Source organism: Schistocerca piceifrons, chromosome 5 (genome assembly GCF_021461385.2).
Source record: "Schistocerca piceifrons isolate TAMUIC-IGC-003096 chromosome 5, iqSchPice1.1, whole genome shotgun sequence".
Taxonomy (NCBI): Eukaryota; Metazoa; Arthropoda; class Insecta; order Orthoptera; family Acrididae; genus Schistocerca; species Schistocerca piceifrons.
The window spans coordinates 152,990,715-153,014,543 of NC_060142.1; the positions used below are offsets into that span (position 1 = coordinate 152,990,715).

At 38.8% G+C, this 23,829-nt stretch overlaps 1 protein-coding gene across 1 annotated transcript in view; it reads right to left on the reverse strand.

The window, feature by feature from the left end:
* The window catches only part of LOC124798092 (dedicator of cytokinesis protein 9), a 340,161-nt gene that overhangs the window by 6,468 nt on the left and 309,864 nt on the right, over positions 1 to 23,829 (reverse strand). The window contains exons 33-35 of the mRNA XM_047261335.1: positions 20,859 to 21,069; positions 16,245 to 16,417; positions 6,150 to 6,268 (exon numbers count right to left, since the gene is read on the reverse strand). Of these exons, the coding sequence (XP_047117291.1) occupies positions 6,150 to 6,268; positions 16,245 to 16,417; positions 20,859 to 21,069 (503 nt within the window). The remainder of the gene's footprint in view (positions 1 to 6,149; positions 6,269 to 16,244; positions 16,418 to 20,858; positions 21,070 to 23,829) is intronic.

Sequence of the window (23,829 nt, forward strand, 5' to 3'; positions counted from 1 at the left end):
ACTTATGGACCAATAGCAGAGGCATTTGTATAGAATTGTCAATGCTAACAGATGAGAAACACTGTGTAAAATAACTGCAGAAATCAGTACGGTACATACAATGAATGTATCTGTTATGAGAAAGTGGTGAAATTTGGCATTAACGGGCTATGGTAGCAGATGAGCGATGCATGGCCTTTGCTAACAGCACACGACATTACCTGCAGCACCTCTACTGGATTTTCATACTGGTTTCAGAGCAAACTAGTTCCATTCTCAACACAAACAAACTATTCATTTGGGGTTCTACAAGTAGCACACAAATGTCAGGTGAAAGTAATATCTCATCAGTCAACAATAATATCAAAAGGATAGTTCCTACTCGATATATAGCAGAGATGCTGAGTCGCAAAAAGGTGTGTGTGTGTGTGTGTGTGTGTGTGTGTGTGTGTGTGTGTGGGCACGCGCGCATGCTACTGTTTATTTTTGACAAAGGCCTTGTTAAGACAAAGGCCTTGTTAACCAAAAGCTAACTTTCTGACAGTCCTTTTGTAATATCTTTCTGCGACTCAGCATTTCCACAATCTGGAGAGCAGTAACTATCCTTTTCACGATATTGTTACATTCCATCCTGGATTTTCCATTGTTTAATATCCCATCAGTGATCACAAAAAAGAGTACATCCATCCCCAAGGAAATAAAAAAGGAAACAATGGAAGCAAATTCCAAAATGCATTACCAACTACCAACTGACTAGATGTTTCTCCAGTCAACTGGTAGTTGATGGCTGGAGACACAACATCGTTGTTACAGGTATTCTGTGAAAACCAGTTCACAGGTGCTGGCCACTCATAGAATTGTGTATATGATTTGGCATTTTCTCTTATCCATGCTTTCATGGTCACACTGCCAGTTTTAGCTGGCTGAACTACTGTTCTAAATACAACATAAAAAATTCCATATACAGTGAGACTGTAGACTTCTGGAATTTTATGGCTTGATAATGCTTCTCATTTAATTTCATGATATGCCCCGGAGAAACTACTTCAGATATTACAAATTACTTTTGTCCATCACAAAGTGATCAGAATAGTGAAACTGCACCTAGTAACATTGGCTGAAAATGTTTTTCTGCATAATTTCTCTCATAATACAACAAATTGTCCAATTTTCTCAGGTAAACCGCACAATGCATGGGTCCATATCCTGACTAAGTATTTGAAGATTTGAAAAGAGAGCTGACATTTTTGTATCAACTACATGACTTATTTATTTACATATATATGCAGAACAGATACCATCTTCATATATATATAAGGCTCACCGGCCATTTGACCATCATCTTCTCTGCGGATGCAGAAACAGTGCACGAACTCTTATGGGGAAAAAGCCGTGAGTAATGAGTATAATGGGCAGGGGCACTATGAATTTAGTGTGAGACAATAAGTTGGGAATGCGGGTCTCACGGGAGGCGTCCCAGAGATAAGTCCCTGCAGTTGCACTATCCTCTGTGTCCTAGGTGGCTCAGATGGATAGAGCGTCTGACAAGTAAGCAGGAGATACCAGGTACAAGTCACGGTTGGGGCACACATTTTCAACTGTACCCGTTGACTTATATCAATGCCTGCATGCAGCTAGGGGTATACATTTCACTGTAACTTATTTATTTCACTCTGGTAGCAGACCAAAGTGTTGAAAAAGTTTTGTGCCCTTGCATTTACTTTATATTCTCTAAACTTCCTAGTTTTCAGAGACGCACACACATTTACTATTTGTTTTTCATCGCTTTGTGCATTCTTATACGAGGGCGATTCAGAAAGTAACCTCCGATTGGTCACAGTGCGGGTTGTGGGGGGAGTAGCGACGCCATCTGTGCGTTCACGCACTCAACAGGTCAGTCGGCATCAAGCCGTGGTCGATGGAACGTAATACCTGCGCTAGTTTAGTTTTTGTGGCAGTTTGAAATGTGTGCTGCAATAGAAAACCCCGCCAAATGTGAAGTGCGTGCTGTCATAAGGTTTTTTACAGCCAAAGGATATTCTGCAGCAGCTATTCATCATGAGCTTTGTGCCGTGTACGGACCAAGAGTTATGAGTGAAGGAGTTGTCCGTGAATGGGTATGTTTATTTAAAAGTGGACGAGAAAACATTCATGATGAAGAGAGGAGTGGTAGACCATCATTGGTGACTGACGAACTCGTTCAGACAGTTGATGCAAAAGTTCGTGAAAATCGACGTTTCTCAATGTCGGAGTTGTCTACTGGTTTTCCACAGATTTCTAAGACTCTCTTGTACGAGATAGTGACAGCAAGATTGGGTTACCGTAAGTTCTGTGCACGATGGGTGCCCAAAATTCTTACCGACCTCCACAAAACTCAAAGAATGGCCTCTGCATTAGACTTTCTGTCATGTTATGAGGACGAAGGAGAACCATTGTTAAACAGAATCGTGACCAGTGACGAAACCTGGATTAAGTACGTGAACCCTGAGACAAAAGAACAATCAAAGATGTGGGCACATTCAAATTCGCCTACCAAACCAAGAAAAGCCTCGCAAGATTTTTCTGCCAGAAAACTGATGGCAACGGTGTTTTGGGATGCCAAAGGGGTGTTGTTGGTTGAATTCATGGAACGTGGTACGACCATTAATCAAGACGTGTACTGTGAAACAATAAAAACGGGCTGTACAGAACAAACACTGTGGTATGCTGACTTCCGGTATCGTTTTTTTGCACGATAACGCCCGTCCTCACTCTGCTCGCAGAACAACGGCCCTTCTTGAGTCCTTCAAGTGGGACGTTATCAACCATCCACCTTACAGCCCAGACCTGGCGCCAAGTGATTATCACCTCTTCATGCATTTGAAGAAATGGCTCGGGTCACAGCGGTTTGATGACGACGAAGAGCTCAAAGATGCGGTCACAGGCTGGCTCCAGGCACAAGCGGGTGATTTTTATGCAGAAGGAATTTCAAAGCTTGTGAAGAGATACGATAAGTGCCTCAATCGCTATGGAGACTATGTAGAAAAATAGTGCAAAGATGTAGTTGTAAGATGTATATATTAAAAGATTTTTATTTAACTTGGTGTATTTTTTTAAATCAACCGGAGGTTACTTTCTGAACGGCCCTCGTACTTAAGTCAATCATCGTAAAGGATGCTAGCTAGTTCAGTCAAGTAAATAAATAAATAATTTGACACAGAAATGTTATTTCTCTCAGCAAATATTGAAGTATCTCAACAATTTACATTGATATTTTTGTTTGTTTCTTGATTAATAATGTTCCAAACTAGTTTTAGTTTATTGCTGGAGTGATTTAATTTTTGAGCACACATTTTGATTTTTTAAAAATAGATTGGAGGATTTTAAAATATTGGCAGTATTGGATTTTCAACTCTAGAATGCAGCTTTTTCTTTGAAGGAGAAAAAGCTGTCTTTTCTTAGCACGATATACTGTAATCCCAGGAGTTATTCATATCTCGTCTAGATCCTGTTCATTTTATACAAATTTGTTTCAGCAGAAAATAAGACTCACAATGTTATAGGAACATGTTTCTGTCGTATCGGCTGCCGCACAGCAGCCATCAACTCGGCGCGGCGTGCTACAACACGCACGGCACACAGTGAGTACCGCTGGCGCTGCACACGATGTCAACAACTGGCGCAAGTGAACGCGTCGTTGCAGGGTTAGCGGCAGCGTACACACCACTATCGATACAGATTACCCCGGTGGCGCTGCCCTTGCCACCAGAGTGAGCAACCGTATAAGGGCGCCATCTTCCAACACACTGATTGGCCGGACCTGCGGATTTAAGCGAGCTCCCTCAGCCCTTTTAACCAGTTCAATCTTCGCCGATGACTGTGTTACTACCCGGCTGCTGGATTCACGACGACCGAACCGTACTGTGGCCTCCCAGGCTGGAAACGTGCAACGCGTCTGTATCGACTGGTTGGCAGTGGTATTGACTTGTATTCTCTACTAGTGACTCTGATTTCTCCTTGGCGCTACAGCCAGCGAAGTGTTGTGTAGTCGAACTTAAGTTTTGTTTTGAGTGACAGTAGGTCATATAAATTTTGTTATCACGGGATATTTGTTGTGTTATAGTGCGGACATAACAGTTTCGTAGGGAGTTAAAATTTCTGTTTACACTGTCCCTTCCCAGCAACTGTCTTGTAATTTCTCTTTTTTTCCTATGATAAGAACCTAACTGCTCAGCTAATCTTGCTATTAACATTTGACCACCACAGCCAGATAAACCAATATTAAACCATTTAAATCACTGAAGGTTGCTATATCTAAAAACAAATTGTCAATGACTATTGCACTATGTCATTCAATCCTTGCAGGGACTTTTACTGTGTAAAATAATCCAAAGCTGGGCAGTTCTAAATGTCCTCAATATCTACTATCTGATAGAAAATCAACTTTTATGTCTCCTCAAACAATGACCTCTCAGTTAAATCAACATAATCATATTGAAACTCTCTCTAGCTGTGACTTTTCATGCTTTCCCAATGGATCTGTTGCAAATACACTTCTCGGGCTTGTCTCCGCCATATGGTGATTAGCAACTATCACTTTCATAAGCTTGTGTTTTTCCTTGTCCACTATGGTGGAACTGCAAACAGAGTTTGGCCAACATAATATTCATCAATATGAAGGGCCATATGGTGAGTAGCAACTATCACTTTCATAAGCTTGTGTTATTCCTTATCCACTATGGTGGAACTGCATATAGAGGGTTGGCCAACATAATATTCAGGCCAGGGATTTAATTCCACTTTTTCCATATATAGCAACTCACTCTTTCCTCTTCCTAGTTCTACACTGCAACAGCCTAGTCCAACAAAAAACTACTATTTTGTGAATAACCTAAATGTGGAATGATGTTGGCCACTTCTGGAGATGCAGCGAATGGCGAAAAATAACAGATCATCTTAAAACTTCTATACTGATTTGGCAGTAGCATGTACAGAGCTAACACAAAAATAAACTGCCATTTGCAGTATTAATAGCATTATTAACCATACTAGATGGCAGTCAAGCCTTTCAAATCAGTGGAAGGATCCAGGAGGTGCTGCAAATCTGGGAGCCATAGCTCCCCAAAACCAGTAGTCAAAATTAAGATATTTAGTAGCAGCATGACAAATTATTTTCTCCTTTGGGAATGAGGATTGCAGCTGAAGGCCCAGCATGACAAATTATTTTCTGCTTTGGGAATGAGGATTGCAGCTGAAGGCTCAGTACATTCCAACACAATGCGGAAAATCTCAAGAAATCATTTCTTTTCATTTTTTCTCATTAGCACTAAAAATTAATTGTTACTGGAATAAAATATACATGTACTGTAACGAATATGATACCTGTCAAAAGTGTCAACCACCGTAAAGCAAGTTGTAACTTAGCCCCCTCTAGGTAATAGGTTTTCCCTAGTTTGTAGACCAAGCAAACTACATCATGCTTGAAAGTATACTGCAGTCTGCTCGGTCAAAGTGACCAGCTGTCCCTAGAGATTTGATTGAAAGTAGTTGATTTCCTTTACGAAATTGCTCCTCTATTTTTATAATAATACTTTTACGATGAAACAAATGAACGTTCACCTCCTCTTTCCCAGTGGAAGCACATCAGAGCTTAGCTAGTGTTCTATTCAAACAAAAAATCTTACAGTATTATATTCCAATGCTGCCAATTTCTCTTTGACTCACTTTTATTTTATTCCAAGTTTTTGTAATTCCTCTGTGGACATTGTATCTCACATTCCACTCTTTTGCCTCTTCCTCCTCCTGTTCTTTATTTTACTCCTTCACTCTCATCTATGTTCACAACATCATTTTTCCTTAAATATTTGTCAGTTTCTTTTGTTCTGTCTTCTTAGTAGGCTGCCTCTCCGTTATTTCTTTTTCTTGTACACAGCAGTTAATTTGTGTCTTTGTTACACTACCTACTTTCTCTCCCCTCATATCTGTCTTGATTGCTCTCTCTGGCCCTTCTATAACTTCTCAGATTTTTAAATCTCGTCTTTTGCTTTATGCACCATAATCTCAATTTATGCTGTTTGAATCTCAAGAAACTGTTTGTGAATAGCAGTAACGTGTCAATTTTGCTTTCTGAACAGAATACCTTAAAGATAGATGCCAAATACATTACAATGTATGAATGAATTAACACATACCTGAATATATCCTTCAGTTCCTCTACCTTTTCACCAGGGTAGTGAGAGTCCACACTAGGGTCTAGGAAAGCTGATGAATACGCTAGTGGTCCAGCATTGACTTGTACACATATGCTTCCCTGTAGCATAAGACAATCCTTATTTCATAGATGTTACAAAATTACAGAATATGATGGCACTGAGCATTTTAGCACAAATTCTTATGGTACACACTTGTCAAGACTTTACTTCTGTGATAGCCATCTGTAAATTCCAATATTCTAAAATTATTTTGGATAAAGTATTAGTTTACTAAATAAATGCAAGTGGATACACAACAAAGTAAAATGTAAAATATAACTATAGGTATACATGCCTAAAAATAATTTAACTTGAAAACAGTAACATATGCTAAGATCTGAATACACCCTTCAGTTTGAAGGTCCTGACCAAACATAAAAAAATCTTATTACAATCATCAACGAAAGATTTTTTTTTGTAATTATAGTAGTATCACATTTAATAATTTCAACATCACTTGAAAGATATGAGGGCAGAAACAAAACTTTACTGTGCTGTAATGCACTACTAACCCACTCACAATGTATGAAGACACATAACAGAACAATTCTCAGAAGTCATCTAAAACTTTTAGCCTAAAATGTACTTCACAATTTTCTTCATTTCTAACAGTCATGTCTTTTGATTGATTTGTCCTGCCTGCACCCTTTGTATGTGTCACTATTTTCATCTCAAAAAATTTGTTACATCCATGTTCCCAAAAATATATGTTCTACTTTTCAGTCTTTTCCACTTCTACAATTTTTCTTCTCTACTGGCCCTTCCTGGCCCAAGTCAGCTAGGTTATGAATTTGTCATGAGGACAACAAAAGCATAAATTTCCTGGATCTTTTGTCCAACTAACATGCCTCTACTTTTGTAAAAAGCCTTCTTAAGGAAAGGGCTCAGGAACCTGAAATTGAGGGTCTAATTTTTCTCCTGTTTTACTAATTAGATTATATTTAACCCTATGCCTGACATACAATATCAACCCCACTATGCCACATTCTTTTTACAAAAACTAGATGGTTGTTAATCTGTATTCCCGCTGCAGTTTAATAGTTAGTACTAACCAAAACAAAATAGTAGTATTTACAAATGATTTGGAGGAAAAAGAGACAATGAAATATCAGCCAAATATTAAAAGACTTCTGTTCAATGTGTGTGTGTCTACAAAAACATCTGTGAAGTGTTTACAAACATGTGTATACAAATGTGCCTCTTGAGTGAAGTGATATGTATGAACAGGATGGAGAAAAGAATGTATGATGGTGCTAAAATGTTAAAAACCCTTTTCTTGGATTAAGTGGTACGTCTACAATGTTCATCTTTTCCATTATTTTGCACATGTTTTCCGTGTTTGACTTCCGAATTTCATAACCTAACATTAAACCTTTTCAAGGAAGGAATATGCATTTCACCTCATCCAAGAGGAAAAAATAAAGCAAGTACGAATACAAATTACACCTGATGATTGACCAAGAGGGTCTGAAATGCATCGTGTACTTAATGAACACGAAGAGTTGTGACTGACGGCTTAAAAAGAGTTTAAGAACAAAAACTCTGAAAGAAAAGACTGAATGAAACTTTTTTCACAAGCATCCACATAGTATATATAGTTTAATTGTTTTGGTATGTATGTAGTCAAATTCTGTTGTCCTGCAGCCTGCTGTTAATCACGGAGGAATGTCAAATATTTTAATTCTGCAACAATTTTCTTAATTTTTTCCCCAATTGATTTTCTCATATCACCTCGTTCACTAAAACAATACTGCCTAATGTAATCACAATTAGGGGTCAATCAAAGGTCATTTAATTTTTTTGTAACATTTGAAATTATGGAAGTAACAGACTGCGTGCGTGAGTGTGTGTGTGCTTTCCCAGGTGAAAACACACATTTTCCAGGGTGAAAATACACTTTCTATGTGTTAAATGACAGTATATGTTCCCTCAGAACTGTAAAACTTATCAATTTTTTGAATGTGAAGGTTTTATATATCGGCATAGAACTTCCTGGAACTTCACAAAATAAAATAACATGTTTTCGAAAGATCTTCAATGTACAGCAATATATACACTACATATTTTCATATTATGAAAGTATAAATACGAATTCCATCACAAAAAGCATATTAGTTTCCGAATCAATGAAATCGAGATTGTGATGTACCAGTACTCATGTCACATTATCTCGCCAGCAAGTGACAGCAGATATGCAGAGCATAGGACACATGATGTAGTCAGCCAATAGCAACATTGCTGTTAAGCAGCATGAACAATGATAAAACATGGTGTGGTGCCAGTCTATAATTTACTGAAGAATGGATTTCTATAAATTTAAGATGTAAACAACGCAAATTAAGAAATAACATCAAGCCTAGAGAAAGTACCAGACAAGTATTAAAACATACCTTGTGATCAAAAACCACTTGGTTTCACAGAAGGCATATATGTAATATTCTGCTAAAGTTTAACTGTGTGGTATTGGGAAGTCGGTTTTCTTGGCGTACCATTACTGTATTATTTCATGTTTGGTTCTTTGTCATGGCATAATACCGTACATGCCAGAGATGAAAATGAACAGTTAAAATCCAGAGAACAGTTGAAACTAGCTAATAGTGCGGAATAAAACACTTCGTTTCAAATATATTGTCTGCCTCTGCAGATAAGATTAATAAGGCGAAATTGCTTCAGTATACTGACAAAAATAACTTCATTGTTCGGCAAAGTGATCAATGCTTTATTGCCAATAACTTGAAAATAAAATAAAATCAGAAAATTGAAAGTAATAATATATTTTAGTCTTCTGTAATTGTGTGAATGTATTTAAATTCATCCGATAGCTCCCTGCCACAGAAATCCATTTTGTTTTCATTTGACGTGACAGCTGTAAAAGAAGAGAGAACAGCAAAATCATGAAAAGTAAATGCGGATCACGTGAAGACTACTCCCCCCTACAACACTGACTGCACTGAACGAATCTGGCAGCTTGGTCACGCCATTAAAAATTTTTCCAGGTAGCATCAGGCTGCTTGCAGCTACTGCTTACACATCTAGCAGCCACACTTCAAGTAGCAAGAAGAGGGAGAAGGTGCTGCTTGTATGTGACTTCGGCTCTGCTCATGTGTATGAGCCTGCTGGCAACTAACTGCTCAAATGAACCTAATTTAAACAATTGTGATGCCATGCTCCCTGAAAGCAGTTTGTTGTTACAAACTATTGCACGGTCTTAATTCTCCCCTGTGTGTGTACTGTGTTTTGTTGTTGTAAAGGACACATTTTGTTTTCATCTTAAGTTTTATATTGTTGTTTTTCTCTCGTTTATGATAAAACATTGTTGTAGTATTATTCTGCAGTAGCAGGCCAAAGTAAAATTTCTGTTAGCGTATAATTTCTTACCACTCAAAATTATAAACATTTAACATTTAATTCCCAGAATTCTAAAAAATTCCCAGGTTTTTCCCAGTTATCTCCAGATGAAAAAGTTCCTGGATTTTTTCCCAGATTTCTGGGGGTGTATACATCCTGAATATATGATGAAAGGAATGCTTCTCAGTATGCTGGTGCATACACGTTACGAATGAGGAAAGTTGTCTGTCACACCCATATTTCAAATCATTAATATTTTCTCTGAATAGGAAGTCTTTACATACAAGTTAGTGCACACTGGAATAACTGTGTCCCCCTTGCCTGCTGTAGTTGTGAGACAGCATCTATTGTGATGTCTACATCTACATACATACTTTGCGAGCCACCATATGGTGCATGGGGGAACACACCTTGGGCCGCTTCTAGTCATTTCCTTACCTGTCCCAGTTGCAAATAGAGCAAGGGAAAACAACTGTCAACACGCCTTCATACGAGCCCTCATTCCTCTTATCTTGTCTTTAGGGTCCTTCACAAATAGTACATTGGCACCTACAGAATTGATCTACAGTCAACAGCAAACGGGCTTTGTCAAAATTTTCTAAACAGTGTTTTGCAACAAGAATGTCGTCTTTCCTCCAGAGATCCCATTTGAGTTGACGAAGGATCTCCATGTTGGCCCGGGTATCTGCTGTAATTTGTCATAATGGATTTCAAACAACTGTTTGCACACAGCATTGATTGAATGATTTCCTAGTATCCTTTGCACTTTTCAAGTGTGCTCATGACCTTACTGTATCAGTATGCTTTTTGACTGAAACTACCAGTAACAAATCTAAGTAGTAAGCCTCTGAATTTCTTCAACACTATTCTTTAATTTGATGTGGTGAGGATCTCAAAAAAGCAAGCAGTACTCCTTTGTAGATGAGCTGCAATTTGATAAAAATCTCCCAATAAATTTAAGTCAACCTTCTACTGTCCTTATGCACCCATTCTATTTCATACTGCTTTACAACGCTACACCCACACATTTATTGTGTCAAGCACCATATCACTAACACTGTATTTAAACAGGATTGCTTTTCCTTGTCACCTGCATTAACTTAAATTTTCCTACATTTGGATCACACCAAATAAAAATTTTGTCCATGTCATTCTGTGTCCTTCTACAGTCAAAGAACAATGACACTTTCCCAAACACTACAGCACATAACCAGACTGTCATAAATTGCTGCTCACAATATTCATGAGATCAGTGATGTATACAGAATGAGGCAAAAAGCTTTTCCCAAATTAAACCACGGCGTCCCGATATTCCTTTGAGGAACAAAGGAAGATGTCTGCCTGGATGGAGGTCTTTCAATCCCCAAGTATTGTACAAGAAAAATTCAAGGTCTGGACCACGTGGGATTCATCATCGTGCCTGGCAATTGATAGTATCTATTAGAATTTTTTAAGGACAGTATCCGTTCAAGACAACTGCAAGGGAAACAGTGGTAGAAAGAGATCTATCCAAACTGAAGAGAATATCAGCCATGTTTGGGTAGTGATGGTAGCCAGCCCAACCAAGTCGTCATGCAGATTTTCTCTAGAGACTGGCATTTCTGAATGGTCAGTGGTTAGAATTTTGCACCATTACTTAAGAATGAAGCCATACCACTTGTAGATTGTACGGCAGCTCACAAACACAGACAAGCAGGCATGTTTGAGTGCTCTGCAAATTATCTTGGAAATGGTGCACTTTGAGCCTTGACACTCTGTTCACGTTTTCTGACAAAGCAACCTTCACATCAGCAGTTGTGTGAACAAGCACAACTGTTCTGGGCAATCAAACACTCCCTGGAAGTTCGAGAGCACATGCAAGATTCCCTCGAAGTTTACATTTGGTGTGCAGCGTGCAAATGTGAAGTGACTGAACTCTTTCTTTAAGAACAGACTGTCAGGGGAGACAATCACCTTGTCATGCTAACCAGGTTCATGGAGGAAACTGCAACACTTGTCATTCTCTAGCGAGGGTACTTTCAGCAATATGGTACCCCTGCCCATTACAGCCAGATGGTCCAGGATTATCTAAACAACATATTTGGTAAACATTGAATTGGTAGAGGTGGTCCTCTCCCATGGCCAGCATGTTCACCCGACCTGGCGTCATGCAGTTTTTGGCTCTGGGGCATGGGCAACCACTTGCTCACTGAAAGATATGTACCCAAAGACTGGAAAATTGCTCAAGTCACACCAATACTCAAAAAGGGAAGTAGAAGTAATCCATTGAATTACAGGCCCATATCACTAACGTTGCTTTGTAGCATGGTTTTGGAACATATACAGTATTCGAAAACTATGAAGTACCTCGAAGAAAACGATTTATTGACACATAGTCAGCATGGATTCAGAAAATATCATTCATGCAAAACACAACTAGCTCTTTATACTCATGAAGTAATGAGCGCTATTGACAGGGAATGTCAAATTGATTCCATATTTTTAGGTTTCCAGAAGGTTTTCGACACCGTTCCTCACAAGTGTCTTCTAGCCAAACTGCGTGCCTATGGAATATTGCCTCAGTTGTGTGACTGGATTCATGATTTCCTAGCAGAAAGGTCACAGTTCGTAGTAATAAACAGAAAGTCATCGAGTAAAACAGAAGTAATATCAGGCATTCCCCAAGGAAGTGTTCCTGATCTATATTAATGATATAGAAGACAATCTTAGTAGCCGTCTTAGATTGTTTGCAGATGATGCTGTCATTTACCGTCTTGTTAAGTCATCAGATAACCAAAACGACTTGCAAAATGATTTAGATAAGATATCTGTGTGGTGCGACAAGTGGCAATTGACCCTGAATAAAGAAAAGTGTGAAGTTATTCACGTGAGTACAAAAAGGAATCTAATAAATTCTGATTGCATGATAAGTCACACAAATCTGAAGGCTGTAAAAACTAAATACTTAGGGATTACAATTACAAATAACCTAAATTGGAACGATCACATAGATAATGCTGTGGATAAAGCAAATCTAAGTCTGTGATTCATTGGCAGAACACTTAGAAGGTGCAACAGATCTACTAAAGAGAGTGCTTACACCACGCTTGCTCGCCCTATTCTGAGTATTGCTGTGCAGCATGGGATCTGCATCAGTTGGGACTGAGGATGACATCAAAAAAGTACAAAGAAGGGTGTCTCATTTTGTATTATCATGAAATAGGGGAGATAGTGCCACAGACATGATACGTGAATTGGAGTGGCAATCATTAAAACAAAGGCGTTTTTCAGAGCGACAGGATCTTCTCGTGAAATTTCAATCACTAGTTTTCTCCTCCAATTGCGAAAACATTCTGTTGGCACCCACCTACATAGGGAGAAATGATGATCACGATAAGATAAAGAGAAATCAGGGCTCGCACAGTAAAATTTAAGAGCTTGTTTTTCCTGCGCGCCATTCGAGAGTGGAATGTTAGAGAGACAGCTTGAAGGTGGTTCATTGAACCCTCTGCCAGACACTTTATTGTGAATAGCAGAGTAATCACGTAGAGGTAGATGTAGATCATATCTATCCCAGCAAACTTAGCAACCTGGATGACCTGAAGCACCACATTACTGAGATCATCACCTCTATTCCTGCCCAAATGGCACAGTGGGCCTTACTATCATCAATGGACAGACTCTGTAAGTGCATTGAGCAGGACAGGTCCGAAATTGAAACCCTTTCACCAATTCTCTGCCTTGGTAATTTCACATGATTAAACACTCATTTAATGTTAACACCTTTTTGTCTCAGCCTGTAGAGAGAACAAGAGCTCTCCCATCACACATCACCATACCTTTGTCTCTGATGAACTCTTACTGTAGAGCACAATGTACTAGGTTCTATTACTTAAGACCACTCACCATGGGAACCATATGCTCAGACCTCCATTAACAGTCTCCAGTGGAAAACTATGTAAAACGTTTTCCGGAAATCTAGGGATATGGAATATGCCTGTTTCCCTTCATCCGAAGTTTGCAGGAAATCATGTGGGAGAAAGTCATGCTTAGTTTCACATGAGTGATTCTTTCTAAATACATGTTGATTTGTGGACAGACACTATTCTACCTCAAGGAAATTTATTATATTCAAACTCAGAATATTTTTGAAAATTATCTACCCCCCCCCCTCTCCCCTCCCAACAAAAAGAACTGATGTTCAAAGAGTTATCCAAGTAACTATATCTACATGTATACTCAACAACTAACCATACGCAATGTAGTAAAGGGTATATCATAGACCACCACCATTTCCCTCACTCCCTCTCCCTTGTTCCATTTACAAGTGATGTGTAGGTTGAATCACTGTCTGTAAGCCTGCACATTGGCTCATTTTATCAACATGGTAATTTTGTAAGGTATGTGTGGGGAGAGGCAACATGGAACATTTGCTCTCAGAGTCTTTTTTACAGCAAACTTCTGCCTGATGCACAATGTCTGTGATATAGTGCCTGCCACTGGAGTTAGATGAACACCTGCATGATGCTTTAACAATTATTAAACACTTAGCCTGGCAGTCTAGTGGTAAAGCATGTTCCTGGAAGCTGAGACGTCATGAACCCTGGTTGGACCACAGATTCTTTGACCTGCTATTTAACTTAGTCTTCACCTCTCAACAGTGTGAGGAGTCACCTGAAATGACATGTGGCCTGAACTGTGCATTAAACTGTAGGTTCCTTTCCCCAGTTGGAGAACTGGGTGCATTATGGACACAGAGAACACTGAAATGACTTCCAATTGAAAGACTAGCACCAGGCCACTGAGCTACACAAAATTATCATTATTTTTATTAATTATTACATTAACATGTTACAGAACATGCTGCTCAGTTATGGATCATTTTTGCCACCTCTATTAGCCCCAGGCAGATGAGCAATAGTGAAGAATGGACAGATGCGGGGTTTTGTAAACCGCATCCATCATGGGCGAATTACATTTCCTTAAGACTCTTTCAATAAATCTCAGTTAGTCATTTGCCTTCCCTAAAATTGGTTTTAAGTACTCATTCCATCTGAAATTCTTTCAGGCATGTACTCTTACATATTTAACAGTTGTGACTGTTTTCAGTGATTGATAACAGTTGCTTCATAAAACAGTAAAGAGCCATTCCACTTCTTTGTGTGATATATATGACATATGTTTATGTTGAGGGTCAACTGCCAGCCACAGTATCAAGAGTATATCTGCAGGTCTTCCAGCATTCGATTACAATTCTCTGGTTCATCAACATCCCTATACACGACATTGTTCACAAACAGCCTCATGGAGGTTCAGATATGATACATCAAGATATTTATATATTTTGTGACCAGTAACAGCCTTATACAGGGTGAATCACGAGGTTTTCCCCCCAGTTGCTGGAGGTTATTCCTTAGGTTATCTGGAACAAAAAAGTAAATACAGTAATGTGATCAGATCCATAATTAAGGTCTACAACAGAGTTCCAAAATGTGCCACGGTGTATGGAGCAACATGCTTGTGTTCACAGGACACGAGCCGTCTTAGGTAGACAAGTGTAGCAAGTGGTACATTTGCATAACAACCACATTGTTGATGCTGCAGTCACTGTTTACTGTTATTGTCTCCTGTATAAGTACACTTTGTGGTGCCATAAAGTTTTCATCGCAGGAGTATGGAGGGATGATAATGTGAAAGCTGCTGTTGCCAAACATCACCATAAGTATCCTAATCGTAGGATTCCGAGTGCCAAAACATTTAGTGGAATATATCAAATATTGCCAGGAACTGGTACTCTTCCCAGCACTCGTATTCACTCCATAAGACATCATGACGTTCCAGAAGAAGAAAACATTCCTAATTCTGTAGAGCACAGTCCTCGTTGAAGTACAAGACACATAGCTACCCAAATGAACGTTTCACAGTCTAAGGTGTGTAGGATTCTTCATGAGAATGGACTGGATCCTTTTCAAGTGCAGAAAGTTCACCATCATGTACGACGTTAAGGTGGAAACACGAGAAGAATTGATACAATGCATTTTCAATGCTGCAACATCAATAAGGAAGGAGCAAGTGAAATTACGAAATGCTACTCACGTGGTTCATTCTTGTGCGAATCTTGCTTTAAATCCATTCTGAATGCAAGAGACTGCTACAAAATTGTTTAAATTAATTATTATGCTCATTTTTTATAGTGAAATCCTACAATAAAAGTTTTGTCTGTCATTTTCCTGAGTTTTTCAATTACTGTAGTTCCTTAATTATGGATCTGACCCCATCACTTTATTTACATTTTTTGTTCCAAATAACTTAAGGACCACCCTCCAGAAACTGGGGGAAAACCTCATGACTCACCCTGTATATAAAACAGAACATGAGAGGCTCTTGGAATTTAGCACACTATCAAGATCGAAGTCATTAGAGAGAGCACAAGCTCTTGGAAACACTTAGTCTGGAAAATAAATCGACTGCATTAAAATAATTCTACTATAAATGGTTTGGACATACTAAAATTTCAGCCTTGTGAGTAAAAAGAGCATAAGAACCCTATTTTTATCCATTTAATGATTAATGCAACAATGATTAAGAAAGGACATTAACACAATAAGACCAAAAATTGATATCTTTCCAGAAACTACTGCTGATATTTCTGCAGTTTGCAACCATAACAAACAGACAAAGGAATGACATGAAAACTTTTTGAATTACCTGCAATCTAAGCTGCAGTTTCTTTGCATCTGTGGGTTTAGTGAACACAACTTCCTCTAGCTCTGCAACTTTTTGTTGCATCTCATCAATAGCTACTTCAATAGGGTTAAGTTCTTGGATAGAATATTTTTCTACAATTATTCTTTTCTTCACATACGGGAAGGAATACTGAGCTGAAAAAGCAGAAATAAAACAAAAAATGTTATACTATGAAAATAATTTAACCAAATCATACATATATAATAAATATTCTCAAACATGTTACTGTATTAAGTATATTTTCCCATGTGACAGATACACATTGCAAATAAACAAACTTGTTCTCATAATTTTTGCCCATTAGGCAAGAAGTTTACTACTGTGCAACGCTCTCCTTTTTCACTGTGATAAGACTCCACAATGAACAATGAAGGTATTCTTTCCAGTAAAACTTCTGTGGGTGCAATTGCTGTTTCCTGTTTAGGGCGGGCTGACAGCAATAAATTTAACTGGATAATATGATGCAATTTGCTGTTGCACGATTCCTATAGTTGGAGTCACGAACGATGGCGGTCGAGCTTAGGCTTGTTCTGCGCACCTAATCACGTATTCTCCGACAGCCAATGAGTGTTAAGTAGTGTTCTGAGCACTCTGCTGTGAATGCTGTATGCAATATGAGCATTATATGTGATAGTAGTGAGTTATTTAGTGAAGTTTTATTCCATTTGTTGCCAGCTGTCATGGCCGACGGTATTGGTATGCGACAAATTCTACACAAGCAAGTGACGGACATAATTTGTGGGATACATGCTTTCATTATGTGCAAAACACGAGTATGCGTGTACGGCAATGGTCACCTGGGACCAGCAACAATGCAATCCTCATCCTTGTCTCGACCAGCACAAACTGCCATCGTTCATGAATCAGAGTATAATTATCTACAAGTTATATGTATGGGAACTCAAGATACAATTGGCATGTCTCCCAAAAGTAAATCCAGCTTACCTCAGCATTATATTCAAATAGCTGACCAACATACTACTCAGGTCTGCATCTACATATATTAACCATAAGGCACTGCACATAACATGGTGGAAGGTACTTGATACCAATATTAACGATTTTATGTCCTATTCCAGTCACATATTGACTCAGAGAAAAACTTGTCTGAACCACTCTGTATGCACCCTAATCTCTCTTATCTCAGTCTCATGATCCCTATGTGTGCTATATGATGGTGACAGCAGAACGGTCACAAAACTGTTTTCACATGTGGGTCCCCCAAATATACACTACTTTCTTCCAAGGATTTCCATGTAAGTTCACAGACCATTTCTTTGAAACTTCCACATGGGCAATATTAATGATCGTAGGAGCATGTCTCAGATTTCTTTTGATGTTTATTGTTATACCTACCTGATAAGGACCCTAAACAATGTAACACTATTCTAAAATTGGTTGCATAATTGTCTTGCCTGCAGCTTCTTTTACAGATGTAGTTTACTTCCTCAGAAACTTTGCAACAAATCTAAGTCTTCCATTCACTTCTCTTAATACTAATTTCTCATGTTCATCTCACTTTCTATCTCTTCTTAGAATTACTCGTACTTGCTTATATGATGTGACTTGCTCATGATGTACACTACCTAAGAGTCAAATATTCATCAAGTAAGTCACTGATCTGCAATGATAGTCTGTATGATCGTACCTTCATTAGTAGTCAGTGACATGGTACAGTGTCAAACACCTTTCAGAAATCTAAGACAGAATCTAACTTTCACCTGCACCTACTGTTTTTAAGATGTCATGCACAGTCATTGCAGATGGCTGTTTTAATAAAACAAGCTGGTTTTCACACCAAGTTGTTTTTCTGAATCTGTCCTGATTCTTTAAATAAAGGTTGTTTTCTCCCAGGAGTGTCACACTGTCTGAATTTAGGCTATGCTCTAGGATATTGCAATAGATGGATTTCAATGATATTGGTCTGTAATTCAGTGCATCCAATCCTTCAATCTTTTTTAAAACTGGATTAATCTGCACTCTTTTTCACTCTTGTGGAATTATTTGCTGCACAAGAAATTCTCAGTTAATCTGAGCTAGGAAAGGAACAAATTCCACAGCTTATTCAGTCTAAAATCTAAGTGGAATACCTTCAGGACCTGGTGCCTTGCTCATTTTAAGTAGTCTTAACTGGTTCCAATAATGGGGGTGCTAATATCAGTACGTCTCATTTGTGAGCCTGTGCAGATGTCAAACATTGCTACAGCAGTATCCTCATTTGAAAATATGTTTTTAAATGTAGTATTTAATATTTCGGCTTTCTGTCTGTTGTCCTCAGTTTCAATGGCAAATCCTTAGCCCAGTCCAAGAGGAAATAGAGGGGGTGCAACTAATTTGCAAGTCAACATACCCAATCACAGGATTATGTATAGAATATTCAACTACAATAAATGCAGAGATGGAGTTCTACTGTTTTGGTGACACTGTAAAAGAAGAACAACAGAAAGCTCCTCATGTCTGAGAAGACAGCCACCTATGAAAAACTATTCCAAAATTAAACTACAAAATGTGGACAAAGAAAAAATGTAAAGGTATTTAGAGCTGTATAAAAGGAAAATAAAATAATAGAGAGATGAACACTAACAATCACATTAACGCCAGTACAATAAGACACGGAAAATGAACATTACATCTTTACAGAACATCAAGTGGAGATGATACAAGTCAAGAACTTAATTAAATACATGAAGTAATTTACTGTGTCTTCAATTAAAAAAAGAAAAGGCACTGAAAATATACACTGAAGAGCCAAAGAAACTGGTACACCTGCCTAATATTGTGTAGGGCCCTCATGAGCATGCAGTGCCACAAAACGACATGGCATGGACTCGACTAATGTCTGATGTAGTGCTGGAGGAAATTGACATCGTGAATCCTGCAGGGCTGTCCACAAGTCCATAAGAGTATGAGAGGGTGGAGATCTCTTCTGAACAGCATGTTACAAGGCATCCCAGATATGCTCAATAATGTTCATATCTGGGGAGTTTGGTGGCCAACGGAAGTGCTTAAACTCAGAAGCGTGTTCCGTGCCATTCCTTAGCAATTCTGGATGTGTGGCGTGTCACACTGTCCTGCTGGAATTGCCCACGTCTGTTGGAAGGCACAATGAACATGAATGGATGCAGGTGATCAGACAGGATGCTTACATAATACATGTCACCTGCCAGAGTCATTTCAAGATGAATCAGGAGCCCCATATCACTCCAACTGCACATGCCCCACATCATTACAGAGCCTCCACCAGCTTGAACAGTCCCCTGCTGACCTGCAGGAACCATGGATTCATGAGGTTGTCTCCATACCCGTACATGTCCATCCGCACAATACGATTTGAAATAAGACTCGTCCGACCAGGCAATGTGCTTCCAGTCATCACCAGTCCAAAGCTGGTGTTGACAGGCCCACGGGAGGTGTAAAGCTTTGTGTTGTGCAGTCATCAAATGGTTCAAATGGCTCTGAGCACTATGGGACTCAACATCTTAGGTCATAAGTCCCCTAGAACTTAGAACTACTTAAACCTAACTAACCTAAGGACATCACACACACCCATGCCCGAGGCAGGATTCGAACCTGCGACCGTAGCAGTCCCGCGGTTCCGGGCTGCAGCGCCAGAACCGCTAGACCACCGCGGCCGGCTGCAGTCATCAAGGGTACACGAGTGGGCCTTCAACTCTGAAAGCCCATATTAATGATGTTTCATTGAATGATTCGCACACTGACACTTGTTGATGGCCAAGCATTGAAAACTGGAGCAATCTGCAGAAGGGTTGCACTTCTGTCATGTTGAACGATTCTCTTCAGTAGACGTTGGTCCTGTTCTTGCAGTATCTTTTTCTGGCCACAATGGTGTCGGAGATTTGATGTTTTACCAAATTCCTGATATTCACGGTCCACTCATGAAATGGTAGCACGGGAAAATCCCCCCTTCATAACTATCTCGGAAATGCTGTAGTCCCTCGCTCATGTGCCGACATAACACCATGTTCGGACTTACTTAAATCTTGATAACCTGTGATTGTAGCAGCAGTTACCAATCTAAAGACTGCGCTGTACAATTGTTGTCTTATATAGGCATTGCCAACTGCGGTGCCATATCCTGCCTGTTTACATATCTCTGTATATACCAGTTTCTTTGGCACTTCAGTGTAGTTGACCCAATGTAGCATGGTGGAGCAACAAATTTATTTAATTTAAGATTGTGCGACTGCTAGCTAATTTTTTACTGTACAGAAAAGGAAATTCTATTCAAAAATTTGTTAAATCCACAAAGAGACAGATGAGCTGACCATAACTTGCCTTCAGATGGTACAAATCCCAGTAAATATAATAACAAATGACAGTAAGTACTCTTACATTTTGGAATCGCAGATTCCTTATTCCTGGGAGAAATAAGTAAATAGTTCAGTGACACTCCCACTAGCTGTTCGTTTTTTGGGGGGAGTGGGGGGGGGGGGGGGGCAGGGGCAGGTCACTCAGAAACCAAATTAAGGACTCATGCGAGGTGGGCAGATTTCTGCTAAATATTCTTAATTTAATAAATTACTGGAAAATCTATTAAAAAATCCATAAGCTTACTTGTGAGTATTGTTCTTCTTTTCCATTGTTCTTCAGGGCTGCCACGGACTCTTCCATCCTTCGTGAATGGTGTCTCAAACATAAATGTGTTTATGTCATGTGATTGCTCAAATTCCGTCTGCCGTTCTTCCAATTCAGATTTTTCAAAATAAGGAGTCACATGAGTCACTTGAATGTAAGCATATTTTGAATCAAGGGAACTGGCATTTATCTGAAACATTTGCAGCACAGATAAAAAAAAAAATACAATACACACATACTATAAAACTCTGTGTGTGTGTGTGTGTGTGTGTGTGTGTGTGTGTGTGTGTGTGTGTGTGTGGTCCAATTTCAACCAAACTTGGCACATTCATCCCTTACTGTCACACAACAATCACTCTCAGGGTACGAACGACCTACCTGTCATAGTTCAGGAGATATATCATATCATAAACAATTAGATGCATGAAGAACTGCTGCATCAAGTATGACTTTTAAATTTACTAGTTCCGCGCTACTAACTCTATTCGCAATAATTTTTGCGAACAGTATCCATATATGCTGCTAAATGCAGCATCTGGACACAGTGGTTACTACAACTGCATGGACTACCTTAACATGTCTCCCATCAGACTGAGTTCTCAACTCGTACCACACACTACTGATGTAGTGCCCCTGTTAATTAGCCTCGTTACTTACTACAAGTTGCCAATTCCCATAAGAGTTTGAACTTGGTGTGTATCTATATTGAAGGGATCATTGACTGTCACCTTTATTATATATATGTGGAGTATGTTCTTTCAGACACGGTCAAAAGAAAAGACAGCACATATGTAATTAACAATTATGAGAAGGAAAGTTGCTACCCACTATATAGTAGAGATGCAACTCAGCATCTCTGCTATATGGTGAGAAGCAGCTTTCCTTCTCAATAATTGTTACAGTCCATCCTGGATTTTCCATTGTTTGACGTATAATTAAGGCAGACAGCTCCGAAAGAACAGACACCACATGTTTAATTAAGGCATGGCAGCCAATGGTCCGTTCAGTGCAGATGCACACCAAGCTGGAACTTCTATTTTTTATTTTACACATCTAGTTCCATAGGACCAAATTGAGCAGCAAATCTCCAAGGTCATGAAACATATCAGTACATGAAATTACAACATAAAGGTAATAACAGATAAAGTAAAATGTTTATTAACCCAAAAAAAAAACACAAGCTGTAAGTTTATTTAAACGCAATCAGTAACATAACAGAGGAATTGGCTTAATTTTCCAAGGAACTCATCGACATAATAGAAGGAGTAACCCACGAGGAAACTCTTCAGTTTCGATTTGAAATTGCATGGATTGCTTCTAAGTTTTTTTAATTCTTGTGGTACTTATTGAAAATGCATGCAGCAGTACACTGCACACCTTTCTGCTTAAGGGCTAAAGAAATGCGACCCAACTGCAGATTGGATTTCTGCCTAGTATTAACTGAGTGAAAGCTGCTTATTCTTGAGAACTAACTGATACTGTTAACAAGAAATGACTGTAAAGAATATTGAGAGGCCAATGTCAGAATACCCCAGACTAATGAACAGGGGTTGACAAGAGGTTCGCAAACTTACACCACTTATTGCCTGAACTGCCCAATTCTGAGCCAAAAATATCCTTTGAGAATGGGAAGAGTTACTCCAAAATATAATACCATACGTCATACGTGCCAAACTAACACTCATTTCAGATACAGTTTGAATAATAAAAATGCCAGCATTAGGTCTTTGAACCAGACCCTGAATGTGGGCTTTCCATGACAATTTAGTATCTATTTGAACACCTAGAAATTTGAACTGTTCAATTTCACTAATCATATGCCCATTCTGTGAAATTAAAATGTTGGGTTTTGTTGAATTGTGTGTTAGAAAGAGTAAAAACTGTGTCTTACTGTGATGTACCGTTAGTTTATTTTCTACAGGCCATGAACGTATGCCATGAAGTGGACAATTTGAAACAGTGCCAATGTTGTATACAACATCCTTTACTACCAAGTTAGTGTCATCAGCAAACAGAAATATTTTAAAATTACTTGTAAAACTAGAAGGAATATCATTTATATAAATAAGAAACAAGAGTGGCCCCAGCACTGATCCCTAGGGCAACACCCATCTTCCAGGAATCAGTGAGATGTTGCGAGTAATGAGGCTAAGGAGCAGGTGCACTATCAGTAGTGTGTGGTATACCTTGTGAATTTGGGTCTGATGGGAGGCATGCTAGAGTAGTCTGTGTGGTTGTGGTGACCACTGTTTCCAGATGACATAGGAGTCAGAGCATATGCCTAGTAAGCAGGAGACCCTGGTTTGAATCCTGATCTGACACAAATTTCTCAACTCGCCCCATTGATATAAAACAATACCCACTGGCAGCTAATGTCTTTAATTCCTGTGTGTCTTGATTGATAGTAATTACAGGATAAAAATGGTATCTGTTCTTTTAGACATGTCCAAAAGAACACAAACCACACATATACATAAACCTGAGATAATTTATGACTTTTTTATGTTCAATATCATTTGTTAGTTCTATTTGGTATGGCTTTCACACATTTAAGAAATATTTGAAGGTGGGATGCACATGTGTTTTATATGTAATCTCCTCTGCAGACTATTACATTTTTCTTGTTTTCTACTGCTGAACCAAAATCTCCAAACAGTTTTACTAAGGCTGAGATTTTACGTAATCATACTGTTTGATATTCCCACAAATTGTTACACATAGGTATCTGATGAGTTGACCAAGTGGAGCTGTGATTCACTGATGTTATTGTGATAGGATACTACTTTTCTGCAAGTTTTTGAAGTGAACAATTTTAGATGACAGAACTTTTTAAACAAACTTCACCACTTTGAAATCTTATTAAGATCTAACTGAATATTTGAGAAACTGTACTTTACAACACACAACTGCATCTAATATAAAATGTCTGAGGTTATTATTAACTGTGTTT